Source organism: Mesoplodon bidens (genome assembly GCF_964165515.1).
Source record: "Mesoplodon bidens genome assembly, chromosome: 3".
Classification (NCBI taxonomy): Eukaryota; Metazoa; Chordata; class Mammalia; order Artiodactyla; family Ziphiidae; genus Mesoplodon; species Mesoplodon bidens.
Genome location: NC_138178.1, coordinates 90,627,898 through 90,646,445, shown reverse-complemented (window position 1 = coordinate 90,646,445; position 18,548 = coordinate 90,627,898). Strand labels below are relative to the sequence as shown.

General features: G+C 39.9%; 1 protein-coding gene across 1 annotated transcript in view; it reads left to right on the top strand.

The window, feature by feature from the left end:
• The window catches only part of SLC28A2 (solute carrier family 28 member 2), a 42,093-nt gene extending 24,872 nt beyond the window's left edge, over positions 1-17,221 (top strand). Inside the window, exons 7-18 of the mRNA XM_081227903.1 lie at positions 304-417; positions 752-829; positions 1,283-1,363; positions 1,804-1,884; positions 3,266-3,391; positions 3,474-3,604; positions 4,036-4,204; positions 4,383-4,580; positions 5,173-5,254; positions 6,925-7,023; positions 7,190-7,301; positions 17,092-17,221. Coding sequence (XP_081084029.1) covers positions 304-417; positions 752-829; positions 1,283-1,363; positions 1,804-1,884; positions 3,266-3,391; positions 3,474-3,604; positions 4,036-4,204; positions 4,383-4,580; positions 5,173-5,254; positions 6,925-7,023; positions 7,190-7,301; positions 17,092-17,209 — 1,389 coding nt within the window. The 3' untranslated portion in view covers positions 17,210-17,221. The remainder of the gene's footprint in view (positions 1-303; positions 418-751; positions 830-1,282; positions 1,364-1,803; positions 1,885-3,265; positions 3,392-3,473; positions 3,605-4,035; positions 4,205-4,382; positions 4,581-5,172; positions 5,255-6,924; positions 7,024-7,189; positions 7,302-17,091) is intronic.
• Positions 17,222-18,548: the final 1,327 nt, after the last annotated feature.

Below are 18,548 nucleotides of genomic sequence, written 5' to 3'. Positions count from 1 at the left end.
ATGAGCTTGCATTGCACATAGTAATATTAAAGTAGTGGTTTATGATGCTTTTATATATGTGTGCGTGTATCTGTGTGTGAGGTCTAACCTGTAGACATAGTTTTGAAAACCACATAGACGTATGTGGCTCTTTATATACTACTGCCCTATTTCCCCCTGCTCCCTATTCCATCTTACCCCAGATTTACTGTTAACATGCTAGGTTGGTTCCAGAGTACACGTACCCATGTTTAAAACCCCAGCCAGGTAATGAACAAATCGGGTTTAGAGCTCACATTAGAATAACATTCTTATTGCTCCCAGGTGTCCTGGAGGGCAGTGCTTTGGGGCCTAGGTCTTCAGTTTGTCTTTGGGATCTTGGTCATCAGAACTGATCCTGGATTTAAAGCATTTCAATGGCTGGGAAACCAGATTCAGGTATGAGAAATTGAATATGAGAGCTCTTTTAGAACCCTAGGGAAAGGAGACTGGGGGAAAGCATGAGGAGATCAGGCTGTGTCTTGTTAGTGATGGTGGTGGGTGATCTGGTGGGAAAGGAGAGAGTATACTGGGGTACAACTAAGCATACAAATAAAGAGAATGGAACTGCTGAGTCCCCTGTCATTCAATGAGTAGCTCACAGTGACTGAGGCTGCTTCCCATGCTGTCAAAGGGAGACCAACCTCAGTAGCAGCATACATGACGCTGATCTTATCTTCCCTGTGTCCTTTCTGGCTTCACTCTTGTTCTGTCTCTCTTTTTTTTCTTGCAGATTTTTCTCAACTATACTGTGGCTGGCTCCAGTTTTGTTTTTGGGGATATGCTGGTCAAGGATATCTTCGCTTTTCAGGTCATATGTTTCATGAGCAAGAATGAGGGTCAGTGGCAGTGAGGGTGAGGGGGATAAAGCGAGATGATGAAGATGTGTGTCCAAGAGATCAGCCAGTCTATATACCAATTTGACCCTAAGAAGAGGATTTGATCTTATCCATATAGGAAGCAGCATTAACCTCTTGCCCTTTGATCATTGTCATACTGAAATTGGAATGAAATAGGGGTGGGAGAAGAAGGCTCAGAAAACATCTCCTTGTGGCTTAGTATTGACGGCATAATAGATTTGCAATATATTTAAAATATATTCTTAGACTAGCTTGTGTTTAAACATCCAGAGTATCTATACTGTATCAGCTATGCTTGGGATGCTAACAACTTAACTTAGAGACCTGAAACACAGTCTTCTTATGGCACACAGTTGTACATTCAGTGTAGTATCTCACTGGTTGCCCCATCGTTCTCATTATAGGCCTTACCAATCATCCTTTTCTTTGGATGTGTGATGTCCACTTTTTACTACCTGGGCTTTGTGCAGTGGGTAGTTCAGAAGGTGAGTCATTCTCCTGCACAGTCAGGAGGTGGGCCTTTGTCTTGTGATCTGTCAAGAGGCATGAAGATGGCACTTACTTTGGGAAAAAGTGATCATATGTCAGATCTAGAACATTAGAACCAATGTGAAAAGCAAACCCTTTCAAGTGTGCCTGATATCAAGTGGTCAGGACCAGGCCCTAGGCAGGCTGAGGGGCAGAGGAGGGAGAAAAAATGGGCTGAACTGCCATTTCACACTGAGTTTTAATCTACTTTTTCTGGAAGCCAAGAGTCCTGAGTTCTGGTCCAGGCTCTGTTTGTAACTTGGTTTGTGATCTCAGCCTTGTCCCTCTTCTTCTCTAGGCCTTAGTTTCCTTACCAACATAATGGAGGAGGAGTTTTGATGGATACACCCCAAGATTTCTGCTAATGTGAATGGTTTGGATCTTTGCATCCCTTTAGATTGCCTGGTTTTTGCAAATCACCATGGGCACCACTGCCACAGAGACCCTGGCTGTGGCAGGAAACATCTTTGTGGGTATGGTAAGCACCCTGAGGCCTTCTGATCTCTTCTCTGGGGAACAGAGAGTATGGCAGAAAACAGTTTGAGAAATGTATGCTTTCCTTTTGAAAAGTCAAATAGATGAAGACTGTATGGGCAGCCAGTCACTCTGATGAAAGAAAACTTGGAACTCAGCTCATTGCTTTTACTTTTCATACCTAATAATACTTATTTGGGTGTATGTAATGGGGACATACTTAACCACAGATCCAACTTCTTACACAGGAATTTAGGGAAATGCCCTGGTCCAAGTCATCCCCCTTCAGGGGCTATGAAAGATGTTTCCTCCATATTCTGGTTTCTTCCTGTGACCTTTGTTTTCCAGGGTCTCTAAGGAGACAATAGCTTGCCTTGCTCAGGGCTAACACCAAAGCTTGCCCCCATAATACTTGTTTGATACATTTGTCTGTATGGAGTAGGTGTTCAATATATGCTACTGACTGATCAGCTCAGTGTTAGGGACAATGGCCTGTCAAACTGACAAGGAATTAGTATTGAGGTCTTTCTCTCCTAAGGCCCTAGGCTGATTAATGGTATTTGAAATGTTCTCAGAATACTTCTGTACACTTCTACCGTAGCATGCTGCATTTTGCTGAAATTCTCCATAATCAGCTTAGTTTCCTCTGCTACACTATAAAGTCCTAAGAGTAGGAACTTTGCCTTATTCATAGGAATGTCCCTAGCATATCATATAGCACTAGGCACATAGTTGTCACTCATTAAATAATAAGTATTTCTTAGGTCAATGCTAGATATATTTTACATAGTTGGGTCTTCATAATTTCATACCATTTTCACAAAACATTATTTCTTTTGATTCTTTCATCAACATTGGGCTTCAGTCATCTATTTGCAATTCATTTAATGAGTACCTTTTAAGCAATTAATATGTACTCAGTAAGTACACTATACTAAAGTCATTCACTAAGTATATAGTTTTTGTTCATTTGTTTGTTTGGGCCACGCCACGTGGCTTGTGGGATCCTAGTTCCCCAACCAAGGATCGAATCCCGGACCTTGGCAGTGAAAGTGCGGAGTCCCAACCACTGGACCACTGGGGAATTCCCGAGTATATAGTTTTAGACGTTGAGAACATAAAAAAGAAATATACTGTTTTTCTTCTATAGCATTCTAAATTTTAAATAGATGAGACAAACTGATATGAAAACACATGAGAAGAGTGCTAGCCAGAATATGATTAGGTACCAGAGTGGGTGAGCCAGACACTGGGAGAGCCTAAGAGCAGAGCTTAGTTTTGGAAGAGCACCCACACTGGAAGGATGTGTGCCCGGAGCTGGGGCGGGCACTCTGTGATAGGGAGCTGCACCTTTCTGAATCTGACTCTCTTCTTCTTTATTATAGACAGAGGCACCTCTGCTCATCCGTCCATACCTTGCAGACATGACGCTTTCAGAACTCCATGCAGTGATGACTGGAGGGTTTGCCACCATCTCAGGCACTGTCTTGGGAGCCTTCATATCCTTTGGGGTAAGCATAGTCTGTTTGATCACTCCTGGGTGAGCCCAAGTCTGGGTTCTGTAGATGCTCATTCCTAAGTCTGGCCTTACAGATTGACGCGTCATCCTTGATTTCTGCCTCTGTGATGGCTGCCCCTTCTGCTCTTGCTTTGTCAAAGCTGGTATATCCAGAAGTGGAGGAGTCCAAGTTCAAGAATAAGGAGGGGGTAAAATTGCCCCATGGGTGAGTCCAATGAGGCATATAATTTGGGAGATGGTGAGGTCAGGTGCAGAGTCAAGAGTGGTGCTATGATGGCAGAGGCTTCAAGTCTCCTGGAGAAGAAATAATATGATTCCATATCCCCTCTTGTCTACCTCTGCCTTTAGCTAATCATGTTGATTTTTTTCTTTTGTTTAACCCTCCCACCTGCCTCTCTCTTCTGCATGCCATTATCCTCTGTCCTTTGTGTCAGTACCATTTCATGGTGATTAAATCTGATACTGCTTCAGTGTAATTTCCACAAAAAGGGTCACTAGGAACCCCCATCACCTCTCAAGCTGTTCTTGCACTCTCCTGTTGCACTCCTGCACTGCTAGGACACTGGGACAGCTCTTCTCTGAGGAGCCGAGATTACTCTAGACATAGTATTCTTCCCCTATGCCCAATAACCACAGGAAGGAGAAGAATGTTCTGGAAGCTGCCAGCAATGGAGCCACAGATGCCATAGGCCTTGCTGCTAACGTAGCAGCCAACCTGATTGCTTTTTTGGCCGTGTTGGCCTTCATCAATGCTGCCCTCTCCTGGCTAGGGGAACTTGTAGACATACAGGGACTCACTTTTCAGGTAAAGGATTCCATTTATTGGGCTGTCCCTCTAGGGTGTGTTTAAGTAGTCCTTGAATTGTGCATGTCCTCCTGACCCACAGTGCACTGAGGGAGCTTGGAGAGGAGAAGGGTGGAGGATACTGAGTCAAGGCTCCAGAGAAGTCTTTGTCTCCTGACTGTCTCTTTCTCTCACCCAGGTCATCTGCTCCTATATCCTAAGGCCCGTGGTTTTCATGATGGGTGTCGAGTGGGCAGACTGTCCGATGGTGGCTGAGATGGTGGGGATCAAGTTCTTCACAAATGAGTTTGTGGCCTATCAGCAACTGTCTCAGTACAAAAACAAACGTCTCTCTGGAGTGGAAGAGTGGATTGGAGGCGAGAAACAGTGGATTTCTGTAAGTGACAATCTAGAAAAGCATAAACAGTTCAGGCACACAAAAAGTGTTACACTAAAGTTTAACACCCACAGATCCCTTTCCAGGGTCCCAGGCCTGACCACAAAGCAAGAGTAACAGTACGCTTAGCTTCGGTGCCTGAGCTGCCCTGAGGTCTGTGTGCTAGTCCCCTACACTCTGACCCAGCTTCTCTCTAGAATGTAATTACTGAGCCTTTACAGTTGGGGCAGTCCAAGGAGGATACTATTTCTGATAGTCTAAGGTCTCCTTCTTCATTTATAAGTTTAAATTGCTATAAACTGAGCTCCTTTTTTCTCTCCCTCTATCTCTTTTCTCTCAATCATCCTCATTCCTAGACCTTCTCCTAATTCATAGGCTTCAACAAGAAGAGCATTGGGTAAAAAGGCCATGGTGGTTCCATATCATTATCCCTATAATAACTCATGAAACGATTATTTTCTGAGCATCCTTTCCATATTCCTTAGAGTAGCACACACAAGATTGGGGGTTCTAAGTACTCTGGAACGTCTATCATGATTATACGACTGTGCACATAGGACTGAATTTACTTATTTATTTTTGTTTTCCCTAGGTGAGAGCCGAAATCATTACAACATTTTCACTCTGTGGATTTGCCAATCTTAGTTCCATAGGAATCACACTGGGAGGCTTGAGTGAGTTAATTCATTTTCCCAGCTACCCAATATGCCAGCCAGTTCCCAGCATCTGTAGTGGACAGTCCTGGTGCTTCAGTATGAGTTGAGATCAGATAGAGAAGCTGATGTGAAATGGGCCTCTCAGGTGGAAGTTAATTTGGAGTTAAGGTAATCATGCTACCTGGCTATGCATGAAGCCCAGGCTGGGTTTGCAATCTCAACTTCTGTCATTTTTTTCCCTTTCAAATGGAGGCCCAAAAGACCAAGTTTATTTTTATTTTCCCTATGAGGAAGACTATAATGATATTATTTTTATTTTGCCATTAAATGGACATAGTGCATATGTAAGTAAAGGTATTTTGTTTTTTATTCAGTAGTGAAGGTACTTTCTGAAATTATGCTGCTCACCAGTTGACTTCACAGAATTAGGCATTGCACAAGGAATCAAAGGACAAATAAAAGCAGCAGACACATAAGGCAGATAGATAATTAGAGCAAGTGGTGTGAAGTGTTGGATTAAAAGCTACAAGTCACCAGGTGTGGGAGGAGTGAGTATGTGAAGCATACATAGATACAATTAGGTTGCTGAAAATCTTGCTGAATGGTGATGGCTGGAGGAAATAATATGAGGAAAGTGGGATTGTCCTTGAAGGCAGGGGATTCCAAGAGTTTGAAAGATCCAAGTGAGAAATAAAGTGTAAGAAAAATACAGCTCAGTGTGTCCATTTTTTGTGGCACTCATATTCTGGGCTAGAATCATTAAGTTGATTTACTTGGTAGCTGATCGAACAATTTAAAGGTAAAACAATTTCCTTTCAGTTTATCTTTTTCCCTTCTGTTAAACACTTATCTGTATTCTAATTCTTTTTTTAAAAATATTTATTTATTTATTTTTGGCTGTGTTGGGTCTTCATTGCCATGCACGGGCTTTCTCTAGTTGCAGTGAGTGGGGGCTACTCTTCGTTGTGGTGCGCGGGCTTCTCCTTTTGGTGGCTTCTCTTTGTTGCTGAGCATGGGCTCTAGGTGCGCAGGCTTCAGTAGTTGTGGCTCACGGGCTCTAGAGCGCAGGTTCAGTAGTTGTGGTGCACAGGCTTAGTTGCTCCGCGGCATGTGGGATCTTCCCGGACCAGGGCTCGAACCTGTGTCCCCTGCATTGGCAGGCAGATTCTTAACCACTGCACCCCCAGGGAAGTCCCTGTATTCTAATTCTGATACCCGATTACAATCTGATTGTGAGCTTGTCATCCAGTAGTGGGATATGCATCATGTGACTAAGGCTTAGGTGAGTGTTAACCTCCTTATTTCTCTGGCTCAAAATAGTCCATCTAATTCTGTCCAGGTTAAGAATGCAGATTTCAACTAGTGAACACCCAAGGCATTTGCACCTGTCTGGAGCAACCCAGGGCTTTGCTTAATTCAGATATATCTTGGGAATGTTCACAGAACCACTAAATAGTTAGGGTCAGACACAATCCTTGACCTGGGGAATGTCTAAGTTAGTGACCCCTTAGGACTAATGAATATACACACTTCTTAGGGTACCACTGTCCAGCCTCTGGTGGTTGGTGGTAAGAATGCTATTCATCTGCTGCATTTTGATCCTCAGTATTCTTCTAATGGGGTTTCATGGGGTATGCCTAATTGCCTTGTGGGAAAGAGATTGAATTATTTTGTTGTGTTGTCCGCAGCATCAATGGTACCCCACCGGAAGAGTGACTTGTCCAAGGTTGTGGTCAGTGCCCTCTTCACAGGGGCCTGTGTATCCCTTATCAGCGCCTGTGTGGCAGGTAAGTGTCTCAGCTTAGTCTCAGAAAATTGTTTTAACTCTCCATCTCACATATGCATAGAAAAGGCACCAAATCTACAGTGTTCTCAATTTATACCCAAAGAATTAAGAGCCTTAAGGAACATGTGTAAAAGCTTCCCCTTAGCATCTCTGTCTCCTTTACTCAGGAATCCTCTATGTCCCCAGGGGAGCTGAAACTGACTGTGTCTCCTTCCTAAACACAAGTTTCACCAATCGAACCTATGAGACCTATGTGTGCTGCAGAGAGCTCTTTCGGAGGTGAGTGAGCACTGGGATCCCTGCCCCCTCCTCCTTTATGCTCTCCTCCACTCAGGAATCTTCTGGGAGTGGGGAGAAGTAAGGTCTTGAGGGTAATCACATGGATGCTGAATAGAGCGTATAAGAAGGGAGGCAGGTATTTGTGGTGGTCTAGATCTCCGTTTTTTTCTCTTATTAGATGCATACTCACTATTAACTCTAGCATGGACAAGTGACAGATTTTACCTGTATTGATGGGGCACTGAGAAGTGGAGGGTGAGGGGAAGTAAGGGAGGGTGGTTTCCCTGATCAGAAGTGATGTATTTATTGTGATTATAGATAAGTTGTAGGTGAAGACTTGGCAATGGTCCTAAGTGGCTAAAAACTTATAGCCTTCTTCAGACAGAAGTGAAGACTGAAAGAGGATAAAGTTGAATTGATAAAATCATGATGCATTCGGATAGTGTAAAAATGAACTTGTTTACCAATTTCTGGGATATTATTAGAATAGTTTTCTGGTTCAGCATGTAAGGAGCTCTGAAGTCACCACTACATCCTAACAACAAGAAAAAAACTGAACAGTCTGAAAAATCAATAACTCTTCTTGGATCTGTAAGAGACACAGGGCAAACTGCTGACCTGAAGATTGGAGAGACAGACAGGCAAACACATGGCTTACTGGAGCAGACTCATGAGCGGAAACTGCCACAGAATCCTGTGCTGGGACAGGAAAACCTGAAACGAATTGCTAGAGCCTCAGTGAGGACAGGTCTGGATGTTAAAAACTCTGGGGGGACCCAGTTATAGGGGGCAACCCTACACTTTGGGGAGCTTTACCTCTGGGAGCTAGACCAAGTTCTCACAGTAAATATCAGACAAAAACCCCCTCATTCTTCTGGCAGGGGGAGGGGAAAAGGAGCCATTTTGAAATACACTGGAGCACTCTGTTTTTTTAAACAAGGCCTGCCCTCAGGAGAAACTAGTTAACCAGAGCCTAACCAGCTGGGGTATTATCAGAGCCTACCTGACCTGGAAGAAGGGAAATACCCAACTAAAGCCCACTCTAGTCATCCTATCCCACTTAAAGGGGGAGAAAAAACTGAGAAACCCTTGTGAAGTTCACAGTGCAGAGGCACAGGCTCGCTAAAAGCCTGAGACCTAATCATAGGACTACAGAATGCTTCCCCTCCCCCACACCTCACCACCACATTACTAAGGCCTACTTACAGCAGTTCCTTTTTTGGGTACATCATGTCCAGTTATCAAGAAGAAAGTACAAGGTCTGCTAAAAGGCAAAAAACACAATTTGAGGAGATAGAGCAAGCATCAAAACCAGACATGGCAGAGATTTCAATTTATCAGAGTGGGAATTTCAAACAACTATGATTTATGTGCTAAGGGCTCTAATGGATAAAGTAGACAGCAAGCAAGAACAGATGGGCAATGTAAGTACAGAGATATAGGAATCCCAAGAAAGAACAAAAAAGAAATGCTACAGATCAAAAAACACTGTAACAGAAATGAAGAATGTCTTTGATGGCTTACTAGTAGACTAAACACATCTGAGGAAAGAACTCCTAGCTTGAAGATATATCAATAGAAGTCTTCAAAACTGAAAAGAAAAGAGAACAAAGACTGAAAAAAAACCCCAACAGAATGGAGCATCCAAGGATTGTGGGACAAATACAAAAGGTGTAACATACACATAGTGTGAATACCAAGAGAAGAACAGAAGATATATTTGAAACAATTATGACTGAGAATTTCTCCAAATTAATGTCAGACACCAAACCACAGATCCAGGAAGCTCAGAAAACACCAAGCAGCATAAATACCAAGAAAACTATACTTAAGCATATTTTGAAATTATAGAAAATCAAAGATAAAAAATACTGAAAGAAGTCAGTTGAAAAAAAAGAGAGTATGTCATTAAGCTGAAAGAACTAGTTACAGGACACACAAAATGAAAGATTTGAGGAACTAGAATGTTTGGTTCTTCAGAAGCAAAAGATGTATGTATTAGTAGTGATATATGGGTGAATGAAGAGAGTTCTGAGAGATGAGGCTGAAAGATCTTATAAGGCCTTGTATGAAATGATAAGGAATTTAGACTTTGACTTACAGAATTCTTAACACTGGTATGTTTTTTCAAAAGATCATGCTGGTAGCCATTTGGATGTCAGGGAGATCAATAAACACATTGCTGTAATACTCCCAAGTAAGAGATGATGAGAGCTAATACTAAGTAGTTGTGAGGATGAAGATGCACTAGAACAAGGAGAATCAATAGGATTGGTTATTGAAGTGAAGGGCAGGATAAGGATGACTGTACCCTTTCCAGCTTGGGCAAGTGGGTCTGAGGGATGCCATTCATTCACTGACAGGAAGAGGACTAGTTCCAGGAATGGGAGTAAAGGGGAGAGATTATGGCTTAATTCAGGTGGATATGTTGACTTGGAGGTACCTGTGGGACCATCATGTTAAGCAACTCACAAACCAACTTGGGTCTGAAGTTCAGGAGAGAAAAAAGAACTGGAGATAGATTTGGAAGTTGTCATTAAGTAAATGATCTGTTCAGTATATAGGTAGATGTTTGGGTACTAGCTCCTTAACAGGTTACTATGGCAAGTTAACAGACATTACCCTCCCATGTTTGGAGGTTTTCACCAGAGAAAGCAACCAACATCCTCTGAAAAAATAATCCTTTTGCTGTACTATTAAAAATGAATTATAAACTGGATAGATCACTGGTCTGGCATAGTTATGACTCCTATGTTCTTGGGGAAGTTCAGTGGATGTCATTGTAAGCATAGTCAAAGGAAATGAATGAAGTGAAAATTGCTAATTTGTGTTTAATGATGAGTTGTCTTTACATCACTGAACTTCATGAAAAAATTAGTAGAATACTCTTTCCTGGTCATTTCTGCCTTCAAAACAGAAACTGACTTTTTGCCTAAAGTCACATACTAAGCATCATTAGTGTCTAAAATCTGAAAGAGATAATGTTTTTGTCCAATTCATTCATGCTAAATATATTTGGAGTGACTCCAGACCAAGATAACAACAAAGGAGGCTTAAATTTCCCTCTTCCTATGGATGCACCAAATGTACAGCTACACATGGAGTAATTCCCTCTAAGAAAAATCCAGAAACTAGCTGAATGACTCCTACAACTGAGAAAATACCCACATTGAATTGGGTAGGAAAGGCTGAGAAACAGTCTCATCATAAAACCCACCCCTGGCACAGCACCATATAATGGAAGGGAACTCCCAACTCTAAGCTTATCCCTAAGCAGTGAAGGGTTTAGACTGAACATCTAGTGCCCCAATTTTTAAGACTGTACTGTGCCTACCTCCCCACCACCCCCTGCCTGCCCCACAAGGCTCAGTGTACAGGAAGCAGTCAAAAATGTCCATCTCCCACTCTTTCCCTGGAAGGGACTTGACTGCATACTTTCCAGCTGGTGCCTGAGGGTCCAACTTCTAATCAGCCTGCATCTAGGTGCTGGCTGCAATTCTTCTCTTTGGGACACTAAAGAGACCCACACTGAGACACATTATAATTGAACTGTCAAAACTAAGACAAAGAAAGTATAGATAAAGGCAGCAAGAGAAAAGCAACTTGTTATGTACAAGAGAGCTCCCATAAGACTATCAGCAGATTTTTCTGCAGAAACCTTACAGTCCAGAAAAAAAGTGGGATGATATATTAAAAAGAAAAAAACTACCAACCAATGCTTGGTAATGCTTTACCTGGCAAAGTTGTCCTTCAGAATTGAAGGAGAGAGAGTTTTTCAGACAAGCAAAGGTAGCTATACTTATATCAGACAAAATAGACTTTAAGCCAAAACAGTAATGAGAAACAAAGAAGGTCATTATATAGTGATAAAGGGGTCAATTCATCAAGAGGATGTAACAACTGTAAATTTTTATGCACCCAACATGGAGCACCTAAATATATAAAGCAAGTATTAACAGATCTGAAGAGACAATAATAGTAGAGGACTTCAGCATTCCACTTTCAACAACAGATAGATCATCCAGGCAGAAAATCAACAAGGAAACATTGGACTTAAACTACATGTTAGACCAGATGAACCTGACAACATTTACAGAACAGTCCATCCAACAACAGCAGAGTACACATTCTTCTCAAGTACACTTGGAAATTATCTGATAGATTATATGTTAGGCTACAAAATGAGAAACATTTTGTAGAAATGAGTAACAAGAAAAAACCTGGTAAATTCACATATACGTGGACATTAAACAACATGCTCCTGAACAATGGGTCAAAAATGAAATCAAAAGAGAAATAAAATATCTTTACTCAGCACAAGGAAAAATCTGTAACTGTGTGAGTTGATGGATGTTAACTAAACTTATTGTGGTAATCATCTCACAATATATACCTATATCAAATCATTATATTGCACACCTTATACAATGTTATATGTCAATAATATCTCAATAAAACTGGGGGAAAAAACTTGAAGAAATATCTTGAGACAAATGAAAATGGAAACACAATGTACCAAAACTTATGAGATGCAGCAAAAGCAGTTCAAAGAGGGGAGTTTATAGTGATAAACACCTATGTTAAGAAAAAAAGATCTCAAACAACCTAATTTAACACCTCAAGAAAAAGAAAAACAAAGTCCAAAGTTATAGAAGAAGGGAAATAACAAAGGTCAGAGCAGAAACTAGTGAAATAGAGACAAAAACAGACAACAGAAAAGTGCAATGAAACTAAGAGCCATTTGTCTTAAAAGACAGACAAAATAGACACATGTTTAGCTAAGCTAAGAAAAAGAGAAGACTCAAAGTCAGAAATGAAAAAGGAGGTATTACAATTAATAACACAGAAATACTAAGGATTTTGAGAAACTACCATGGAAAATTATATCCCAACAAATTAGATAACATAGAAGAAATGGATAAATTCCTAGAAATATACAACTGACTGAGACTGAATCATGAAAAAATAGAAAATCTGAACAGAATGATTACTAGTAAGGAGATTGAATCAGTAATCAAAAACCTCCCAACAAAAAAAGCCCAGGACTAGACAGGTTCACTAGTGAATTCTTCCAAACAGTTAAAGAATAATTAATACCAATCTTCTCAAACTTTTCAAAAAAACATAAAAGGAGTGAACACTTCCAAATTCATTTTATGAGGCCAGAATTACCTGTTGCCAAAGCCAGACAGGGACACTATAAGAAAAACTTACAGGCCAGTATTGCTGATGAACACAGATGCAAAAATCCTCAACAAAAATTAGCAAACCAAATTCAACAGTACATTTAAAAGGTCATACACCATGATCAAGTGAGATTTATTCCTGGGATGCAAGGATGGCTCAACATACACAAATCAATAAATGTGATATACCACTGTAACAAAATGAAAGATAAAAACCATATAATCATTTCAATAGATGCAGAAAAAGCATTTGACAAAATTCAACATCCTTACATGATAAAACTCTCAACAAATTGGATGTAGAAGGAATGTATCTCAACATAATAAAGGCCATATATGACAAGCCCACAGCTAACATCATACTGAATCGTGAAAAGCTGAACACTTTTCCTCTAAGATCAGGAATAAGACAAGAATTACCACACTCACCACTTTTAATCAACATAGTATCGGAAATCATAGCCAGAGCAATTAGTCAAGAAAAAGAAATAAAAGGCACCCAAATCAGAAAAGAAGTAAAACTGTCTCTGTCTGCAGATGACATAATCTTATACATAGAAAATCCTAAAGACTCCACCAAGAAACTGTTAACACTGATAAACAAATTCAGTAAGTTGCAGGATACAAAATAAACATACAAAAATCATTTGTGTTTCTATACAATAACAATGAACTATTGGAAAGAGAAATTAATGAAACAATCCCATTTACACTAGCATCAAAAAGAATAAAATACATAGGAATAAATGTAATCAAGGAGAGGAAAGATCTGTACACTGAAAACTATAAAAATACTGATGAAAAATGGAAGGGATAAATAAATGGAAATATACTCCATGTTTATGGATTAGAAGAATGAATATTATTAAACTGTTCATACTACCTAAGGTGATCTACAGATTCAATGCAATCCCTATTAAAATTCCAATGGCATTTTTCATAGAAATAGAAAAAACAATTCTAAAATTCATATGGAACCACAAAAGATCCCGAATAGCCAAAGCAATCTTGAGAAAGAAGAACAAAGCTAAAGGCATCACACTTCTTGATTTTAAACTATATTACAAAGCTGTAGTAATCAAAACAGTATGGTACTGACTTCAAAATAAGCACACAGATCAATCAAACAGCATAGAGAGCCCAGAAATAAACCCATGTTTTCAACAAAGGAGCCAAGAATATACAGTGGGGGAAAGGGTAGTCTTTTCAATAAATGGCATTAGCAAAACTGTATATCCACCTGTAGGAGAATGAAACTGGACTCCTGTCTTACACCATAAACAAAAATCAACTCAAAACAGATTAAAGACTTTAGCATAAGACCTGAAACCTTGAAAATCCTTGAAGAAAATGTAGGGAGTAAGCTCCTTGACATTGGTCTTGGCAATGACTTTTTGGACTTGAAACCAAAAGCAAAGGCAACAAAACCAAAAATAAACAATTGGGGGACTTCTCTGGTGGCACAGTGGTTAAGAATCCTCCTGCCAATGCAGGGGACATGGGTTCGATCCCTGGTCCAGGAAAATCCCACATGCTGTGGAGCAACTAAGCCTGTGAGCCACAACTACTGAGCCTGCACTCTAGAGCCCTCGAGCCACAACTACTGAGCCCACACGTTGCAACTACTGAAGCCCGCGTACCTAGAGCCCATGCTCTGTGGCAGAAGAAGCCACTGCGGTGAGAAGCCCATGTGCCACAACAAAGAGTAGCCCCTGCTTGCTGCAGCTAGAGAAAGCCTGCGCACAGCAACGAAGAATGAACACAGCCAAAAAATAATAAAAATTTTAAAAAGCGAAAAAAAAACCAATTGGGACTTCATCAAACTAAAAAGCTTCTGCACAGCAAAAGAAACCATCAACAAAATGAAAAGTCAACCTACAGAATGGAAGAAAATATTTGTAAACCATATATCCAGTAAGGAATTAATATCCAAAATATACAAAGAACTTATACAGCTCAATAGCAAAAAATCCAAGTAATCCAATTTAAAAATGAGCAGAGGGTTTGAATAGACATTTTTCCAAAGAACTCAACCAAATGGCCACAGGTACATGAAAAGGTGCTCAGTATCACTAACTAGCAAGGAAATACAAATAAAAACCTCATTGAGATATCACCTTACACCTGTTAGGTTGGCTGTCATAAAAAAGACAAGTTATAGCAAATGCTGGCAATGATGTGCAGAAAAGAAAACCTTTATAAACTCTTAGTGGAAATGGGAAATGGTACAGTCACTCTGCAGGTTCCTGAAGAAATTAAAAGTAGAACTACTACCATATGATCCAGCAATCTTACTTCTGGGTATATATCCAAAGGAAACAAAGTCACTATCTGTACTCCCATGTTCACTGCAGCATTATTAACAGTAGCCATGGTATTCAAACAACCTATGTGTCCACTAGCAGATGAATGGATAAAGAAAATGTTGTGTATGTATACAATGGAATGTTAGTCATCCTTACAAAAGAAGGAAATCCTGCTATTTGCAACAATGTGGATGAACAATTACACTAAGTGAAATAAGCCAGACAAAGGCAAATACTGCATGGTCTCACTTATATGCAGAATCCAAAAAAAAAAAAAAACAACAAAAAAGAACTCATAGAATGGTGGTTGCCTAGGGCTGGGGCATAGGGGACTAGGGAGAAGCTGGTATAATAGTACAAACTTTCAGATATAAGATCAATAGGTTTGAGGGTCTAATGTATAACATGGTGGCTATAGTTGATAATACTGTATTATATAATTGAGATTTGCTAAGAGAATAGAACTTCAGTGTTCTCACCAAAAAAAAAAAAAAAAAAGGTAAATATGTGAGGTGATGGATGTGTTAACTTCATGTTGGGAATCCTTTCACAGTATGTGCATATGTCAAATCATCACATTGTACACTCTCTATATATTACAATTTTATTTGTCAATTATACCTCCATAAAACTGAAACACACATACATATATACATACACACCAAGCCTGAGCTGTTTTCCTTTCTCAAGAGGAAAGTGGCTTTGGAGTACCATCTCACTATTTAGAATAAATTCAATTCTAAATCATTACAAGGCATAAATGTTGCTTCAGTGATGTTTGGACAGGAAATTCCCCAAAAGACTATGGTTATGAACTGGACAGAGAAGCAGGCACATTGTATAGGATTTCTTGCTAGTACTATCTTGGGCATGAATTAGAAAATACGCTTAATTCTGTCCTATTTATTGGTTGGCCAAAAAGCTCCTTCAGTTTTGAAGTAAAAATAAAAGACACATTTTCCATTTTCACCAAGAACTTTATTTGAACAACGTATTCACTGTTTTGTTCCACTGCCTTCTGCCATTTTTCAGGCAGCTTCATAATTCCGTCTTCCCAAAACTTTTTATCTTTTTGAGCAAAGAACGGTCCCAGGTGCCTTTTATAGTCTTCCAGGGAATTGAAATTTTTTCCATTAAGAGAATTTTGTAAAGATTGAAATGAATGGAAATCCAAAGGTGCAGTTGTCTGGTGAATACAGTGGATGAATCAGAACTTCCCAGCCAAGGTGTAACAGTTTTTGCCTGGTCATCAAAGAAACATGTGGTCTTGCTGTACCCTAATGGAAGATTATGCATTTTCTGCTGACTAATTCTGGACGCTTTTCTTCGAGTGCTGCTTTCAATTGGTCTAATTAATTGTTTGGTTTTCCGGAAGGAGCTCATAATAGAGGATTCCCTTCCAATCCCACCATATACACAACATCACCTTCTTTGGATGAAGACCAGCCTTTGATGTGGTTGGTGGTGGTTCATTTCGCTTGCCCCACAATCTCTTCCATTCCACGTTACTGTACAGTATCCACTTTTCATCACCCGTCACAATTTGTTTTAAAAACAGAGTGTTTTCGTTACATTTAATTAGAGAATCGCATGCAGAAATAAGGTAAAGAAGGTTTTTTTTGCTTATGTGGCACCCAAACATCAAAGCAATTAACATAACCAAGCTGGGGCAAATGATTTTCAACGCTTGATTTGGATATTTTGAGTATGTCAGCTATCTACCGCGTGGTATAACATTGATTGTTCTCAATATCTCGATTTCATCACTATCAACTTCAACTGGTCTACCCAACCGTGGCGCATCGGCCAGCGAGAAATCTCCAGCATGGAACTTCGCAAACCACTTTTGACACGTTTGATCAGTCATAGCATCTTCTCCATACACTGCACAAATCGTTTTTCTTTTTGCATTTCATTTGCATTTACCTTTCTTGAAATAATAAAGCATAATATGCTGAAATGTTGCTTTTTTCTTCCACCTTCAATATTAAAATGGCTACACAAAAATTCACCAATTTTGATAAGTTCTTTTTTTAATTGCATGCTGATATGACAGCTGTCACAATACAATCTAATACAATTGTTTCAAATGAAGTTAAAGACAACTAAGTGCTACTAGAGCCATCTTATGGAAAAAAACGAATGAACATTTCAGCCAGCCCAATATTTGGTCATTGTGATTGGATTCATTAATAAGTTTCTGTTTTTGTTTTCACCTGCTTGGTAGAACTTATTGATACATCTTGTTGCATTGTTTTTATCTGACCCACTATGTATCTCTCTGGCTTTTCATTTCAGTACCTCTCTGAATGGCACCAACCCTCCTTCTTTTCCTGGTCCCTGGGAAGATAAAGACTTCAGTGCCATAGCCCTTGCTAAATGCTGTGACCTCTACACCAATGCTGTCTGTGCCTAAAGCTGGTCCACGTCCGTAACAGTCCTGATCTGGATGGCTTTTTGATGGCAAAGTTATTTTTGTACTCAGAGTTCTCATTCTACAGCTAACTCACCTTGATCTTTAATAGTAAATGTAAAATATTCACTTTGGTTCACTGTATGTCAGTAATGAAAATTAGCACTCGTTTTTCCATTATTTGGCTGAACCAAATAAGAAATTCCTTATGGGCTCTGTCTGAGCTTAGAGTTGAAATAATAAATATTACAATGTCAAAAAATGTCTTTCAAACCTTGCTTCTAGTTGCCATCTTTTTTTTTTTTTTTTTTTTTTTACAGTACACGGGCCTCTCACTGCTGTGGCCTCTCCCGCTGTGGAGCACAGGCTCAGCGGCCATGGCTCACGGGCCCAGCCGCTCTGCGGCATGTGGGATCTTCCCAGATCGGGGCACGAACCCGTGTACCCTGCATCAGCAGGCGGACTCTTAACCACTGCGCCACCAGGGAAGCCCATAGTTGCCATCTTAAAAATTATGTGATGTGTGCCAGAACTCCTCTGTATATGTTCTGGTAAAACAAATATAGGAGGCAGGCACAGTCTGCCTTGGAGTTTGATGAGCGTCATGCCTCTCTGCCCCTTACTGAAAGAAGACGTATGCAGGCAAGTTATTCAAAATCTTGTACCAGTTTTCTTATTGTAAACTGGGAAGAATGATGTTTGCCCTGTTCACTTCAAGATTATAATAATCAAAGCAGTGTGTGGAAATTCTTGGAAGATATAAAAAGTGTTTCATGACTCTGTCCTAAAGATGCTACCAGCAAACTACGAGAGCTAATCAATGAATTTGGTAAAGTAGCAGGATACAAAATTAATGCACAGAAATCTCTTGCATTCCTATACACTAATGATGAAAAATCTGAAAGTGAAATTAAGAAAACACTCCCATTTACCATTGCAACAAAAAAAATAAAATATCTAGGAATAAACCTACCTAAGGAGACAAAAGACCTGTATGCAGAAAATCATAAGACACTGATGAAAGAAATTAAAGATGATACAAATAGATGGAGAGATATGCCATGTTCTTGGATTGGAAGAATCAACATTGTGAAAATGACTCTACTACCCAAAGCAATCTACAGATTCAATGCAATCCCTATCAAACTACCAATGGCATTTTTCACAGAACTAGAACAAAAAATTTCACAATTTGTATGGAAACACAAAAGACCCCGAATAGCCAAAGCAATCTTGAGAAAGAAAAAAGGAGCTGGAGGAATCAGGCTCCCTGACTTCAGACTATACTACAAAGCTACAGTTATCAGGACAGTATGGTACTAGCACAGAAACAGAAATATAG